The 5,835-nt window shown below is 39.3% G+C and overlaps 1 protein-coding gene across 1 annotated transcript; it reads right to left on the bottom strand.

The window, feature by feature from the left end:
* Positions 1-2,980: 2,980 nt before the first annotated feature.
* LOC116218786 (butyrophilin subfamily 3 member A1) lies at positions 2,981-5,361 on the bottom strand. Its single transcript, XM_031561546.2, has 3 exons — positions 4,989-5,361; positions 3,997-4,053; positions 2,981-3,571 (listed from the first exon to the last, which is right to left on the bottom strand). Exons 1-3 carry the CDS (start codon positions 5,359-5,361, stop codon positions 3,435-3,437), a joined length of 567 nt encoding a protein of 188 aa, XP_031417406.1. The 3' UTR covers positions 2,981-3,434.
* Between the last annotated feature and the right edge of the window lie 474 nt (positions 5,362-5,835).

The following is a 5,835-nucleotide window of genomic DNA, read 5'->3' as shown; positions in this document are numbered from 1 at the left end:
TATATCACCATAATTTATCATAGAACACACCCACAGTATGGAAATATCGCACTATGGCCAAAACAATACTTGTTGAATGTTCACAAACTAAATCCAATAGCTTGGATACTGGGGATTTTACTTGTCACACTCAAGTGAGGATACAAAACAGTTCCAAAAACAGCTGATGTTATTTGAACTGTTACACCACCGGAACATTGCATGTAAAGACGGAGATTCCCACAGGTCTTTCAATACTCACTTGCTTTGGGTCTGGGTTCGGATAGAGTGTGCGTGTCCAAAAACACGCACATTAAATCTCAAGCTTAAAATCGTTTTGTTGCTGTTGTTGATGGTGATGGTTCTTTTAACAAAGGGATATCCAATTTCTCCCACAGTTCACGCTTTGTCTTGCCTTATCTCAGTACTAAAACAAAGAACTGTTGTTGAATGCGGCGTTTTCCCCTTTTTGCTTAAGGTAAATAAACAAAACAACCAGACAACGCCAATATTGGTACTCTTATGAATCTTTAAAACATGTTGATTTCATTAAGCAAAATGCCCTGTAATCTCTACGAGGTAGCTTGCGGCGTTTCGTGTCAAAATGCTGGCATATTTTCTTCGATTTCAAAAAAGCTTCTGTTCCTGTCTCTCCTTATTGCCCAAAACCAGCTCCTCCCGCCGTCTCTACGCCTCTTCGCGTAGGGTGTGCAATTAAATGATATGATTATGATCTTCTGAAATATCCACCTCCCAGTGTTTCAGTGGAGGTATTATAGACGCTGGACGCACTCACACCCTGGTCGACAATGCTTGCACACATACACACACCTAAAGCTGTCTCTCTCTTTTCTTTTTTCAGATGTCATCTGTGGGCGGAGGGGAGAATTGGAGAGAAGATTGGGAAAACCCAGGCGAATTCTCAGGCTAATTTCTGATGCGATGCCAAGGGCTCCTCTTCAAACACCCATCATGCTCTCGGGTGGCGCTTCTGTAAAGGTTTGGCGAGATACGTGGGCGGGGGGGCGTTTAAGCACACGCGCACATAGACAAACACATACACAAATTGAACGGGTGGATGAAATATGATGGGATGGAGAGGTAGGGTGACAGGTGCAACCACTAAGGTAATGAGTGAAGAAGATTGCACTAAATTTCAGTCAGCAGCTTTTAGAATGGAGAAACTGGCAAGAGCACACCTCTTTGTCAGTTTTATGTAATGCTACTTAAAGCACATGACATGCCTACATAAATAGCCATGAATTAATGAGGTATGTAGACATTCACATGTCAACACAACATACTAGACTTATATATATGTGTCATTGTTGATTTATTGATTGGATGTATTAATGTAGACCAATGTGCATGGGAAGACTTGTATTGTGTGTATGGGTGTATAACTTAAGTAAAAAAAATGCATAATAAAAGAATTGGCCACAATAAATAATGTAATGTAAATCTCTGTGTTCAACTTACTCGGTAATACAATATATTACACACCAAACCCTATTCACCCATGGATGGGATTTACAAAAATGTTTCTTGAAAGAGGACTTTGAGAAACAGTCTACTGTGTGTTGTGCAGTTTGGAATCATCACATGGACTAAAAAACGGTTTTCTTAACTTGTGACCTGATCAACATTTGGTCATGTTCATAGACACCTGTGGAAGACCTTGAGTTGGGTTTTGTTTGGTGTTCTGACAAGAGTCCACTGCACACATTATTAGCTTGATTACAGTGGTAGCATCTGCCTCAGCTGGGAAAGCAACCAAGAATAAGACACAGGAGCTCGGTATTTAAGCTACTTTGATCTGGACAGGGTACTTCTAATACAGCTCTTTGCACATGCTTTATGTTTGAATTCTTCAGTGTACTTTCACTGAGTCTATCAGTTACAAGACAGAAGATGTGAAAACTCCTGTAGCTTAGTAGTACAAGTACAAGAGAACAACTACAAGGGGATGAAATCATAAATGTTTAGCTCTGTTCCCGCTGAGCAGACATACTGATAGAATGTTCACCTTTCCATTACGCAAGACAAGTTTTTATATATATATATATATATATATATATATATATATATATATAGCATAAATATATTTATATATAGCATAAATAACAGCAAACGGAACGTCCAAAGTAAAATAAAGACAAAGTGAAAAGATAAAAACATAATTGGCTATGGCTACACACAGTGTAAAATGGCTCTTACTGAAATATCTACTATAGATATACATAAAAATAAAGCACCAAAGGCTGACACAAAGGTCCAATGGAACACATGCAGACTCTGGACTTGGACCTTGACAAAGACATTACAAATTACAAGGAACTTTTCTGTTACACTAATATGGAGCACTAAGTTATATTGACATATAATGCTGAGAAATGTGTATAATTTAGTGTAAAATTTAAATGTATCTTATTCCTATGTAAGGACATGTTTTTACTATTGTATAGCATGGCGTAGTATAGCTATAGCAACTCTTCTAAGAGACTAGAATCTTCAGGTTTTTATGTTACTGAAATGTTCCAACACATTTCTGAACAAGGAGCAAGAACATCCATTCTGAGAGGTGAGACAGACACACAGAACAGATTCAGAGTTAAAATAACATCTTTACCTTTGTATGCTCCACGAGGCGTCCAGCTTCACGGTGCTCAAAGGGCCTGCACAGAAACTGACAAATGCTACTGTTCAACCATCATGCGACTGCACTAGGAGCACACAAATAACAACCTAGACTAGACACTAGAAAATGAGATGAACAACAGGTAGTCCACAATAATTCTCAGGGGGAGAATGTTACTTAACATTTAATCCAATGAAGGAACCACACAATCCTAATTGACAAATTGACAGACCCAAACGGAGACAGCAAAGTCAAGGAACTTACACCCCAAACATTAGGACAGAGAACAAACTAGAGTGAGTGGGGTGAACTGGGGGGGGATTTATATCCATATCTCAGTTAGGTTGCTCTACCTGTGAACACCTACACAATCTGAAACGGAATCTGACAATCCACCAGACACAGAGAAAACTGTAGGAAATACATCTTAAAGAAATGTAAATCTATATAATATAAAAATATACAAATGGCTACATCTAATAAGGAAACTATCCACAGAAACGGAGCAAAGGTGACTCAAGCAAGATGCCGATGACAGGTTTGTCTTGTTTTGAACCTTGAACATACGTTCATACTGTAGGTCCACAAGTTCTTTCAACCGTCAGTTTCCCGATCGTCTTCAGGTGCATTTTCGACGACAGTCTGCGCTTTCAACATGGCAAGTTCCCTCCTGTTTGCATGCTTCTCAGCCCACTGTTTTGAAATCCTTCTGTTGCATTTCATTGGTGTCGCGCTTCTAGTCCACACAACGACATGGCAATAAATCTGAATCTAATCTACCCTGATCTACTACACAGTCAGTCTGCTGTTCCGACAGTTAGCCTGAACTCCTCCTTCTTTTCCATGATGTCTTCTGCAGCCTCCTTCCAACGTTGTTGCTCCTCAGCAGCACCTGTCTCCTATCAGAGACAGGACGACACACTGGAGGCGTCTCACCGGTCCTGTGTCCCATGACTGCAGCCAAACGGAGAGACAAATAGGACACATGTATGAAAGGGAACAATCAATCAATCAATCAATGATCAATAAGAAGAGTGAGTATGGAAATCTGACTATGCCTAATCTTAGTCCCAAAATGAGGCCAAATGTATGACCACATCCAATTAAAGTAGATGCCACAAACCAGAGATCTTCAGTTTGTTTAACCTCAATCAATTATCTATTTTCCTGTTGCAGCAGTACAAACCACTGACTCCCCCAGTGCAGGCAGCACCCATTATCATGGAAAATATTTAGAGAGGTTGACTCATAGAGTCACTGGTACATGATTTGATTACTAAATGCTATTTATCCCCTATGTAAACATCACAATGTTATAGACCAGAATGAATACATTGATTATTATTTTACTGAATTGATGTGCTGTTCATTGGACTTACAGTTTGGTCTGTATCCTACATTTGCACTGTTAGTTCTCATGAGACGGATTTTTCCATCTAAATGAAACACAGAAATAACACACATCATATGTCTTATCCAACAGTCTCCCCAAACTGTGCATGTTTGTGAAAATATATATACCTGTATGTTCACATACACGGCAAATGAATATTTCATTAAAATAATGTATGTACTTTAGCATATCCGGCATTAGTGGTCCACCAACCACTAGTTAAAATACACACAAGTCATTATAGTGTTAACCAACACAAGATGATGCAAAATCTTCAAGAGATTAATCAATTTAACCAGTCAGTGTTCTTAAGAAGTCACCGTGAAGCAAAACTCTAGTTAGATAAGCAGATGGCTCTTCCTGCTACATTAAAAAAAAAAAGTTCTCTACCACGGAACTTCAGTGACAGATTGGCCAGACACACGAAACTTGTCCTTTTCAAAGATCACATCAGTCATTTTTTTGTTTATGTCGGCTTTAGTGATTCTACATCATCAGAATGAGTCAACACTACTGGTCATGTAGCTCACAAACAGCTCACTTGCTGTGATAAATCCTGAATGAAGCACACCACACTAGACTTCAAGGTCATTCACGAGAAGACGTAATAAAATTGGAAATGGCGACTTCATGTGGACACCAGGCGGTATAGCGCAAGGGGAAAGGGCCAAAGGCTGTCAAAACAGCATAGCAACATGACCCCACCATTTTACAGTCCTACTCTCACATCTAATCTCAGATAACAATGTTCAGGTCTCTTTACAAAAAAGCAACACAACAACGCCTCATAAATCTATCTGTGGGAAAACTTGCAGCGATGTTTCATTTAATGTTTCCAAATGTATGTACACACGCACAAACACACATATATATGTATACACATAGAAACAAACATTGAGCTCACAGGAAAAGTGACCAGGAAATAAAAACAAAAAATGAAGATGAAAATGAAGTGTAAAAATGAAGAAGTCTGCTTACTTTGGATGCTTTCGACATGTTGCAACAGCGTCTCCTCCAGTTTACAGTTTCCATGAATGACCTGGCATCTGAAGAGCCCATTGTCTGAGTGTGTGATGTCTCTCAGTCTCAGAGACACATTTCCCTTCTGCAGGTCCTCAGTAAGGACGCTCACTCTGCTCTCGTAGTCTCTCCCTTCTGTCCCTTGTCCATTCTTATTCAGATAAATACAGTCTGTCCTCTTCAGCCACTTGAGTTCCATGGTAACCACACTAGTCTCAAGAGAGAGGTGACAGGGCAGAGTGACGTCTTCACCAGGGTTGGCATGGATGTCAGCAGGGGAGGAGGACACCAGTTTGAGGTCACCTATGGGGATATGCAGATGCAAAGCCATTTTTTCACAGTATCAAGTTGCTAAATGTCCATAAATAAGAATAGAGCAAAACTAAGATGAAAATCATCATTGATTGTTGACCTGTGTTTAGATCCGTGTATCTTGCACTAATTCACATTATGGTTCCTGGTGCCAATCCACAACGCATTTCTTTTGCACAACATGTAGCATTTAACTCAGAGCAATCAAATTTCTTGTGTGAAGCCACTGAGTTTCAAGAGTCTGCTAATCATTTCACATTTCACGATTCATTATAATATGATATAATATATAATAATAATTGTAATAAGCTCACTGTTAGGCTCCATTTCTTTCTCGCCAACTGTAAAGTAGAACATCATAATTCGAATATTTCTTTGATATTTATGGCTTTGTGTTTAGCGGTGGCCTGAGGAGAATGTTTCAGTCATGCAGGATGTAAGTCAAGTAACATCACTCTACACCTCAACACAAACACACACACATACACACATA

This window comes from Clupea harengus, chromosome 23, assembly GCF_900700415.2.
Source record: "Clupea harengus chromosome 23, Ch_v2.0.2, whole genome shotgun sequence".
NCBI classification, from domain to species: domain Eukaryota; kingdom Metazoa; phylum Chordata; class Actinopteri; order Clupeiformes; family Clupeidae; genus Clupea; species Clupea harengus.
The sequence above is the reverse complement of the archived record's forward strand: the minus strand, read 5'-3'. Positions and strand labels throughout refer to the sequence as shown.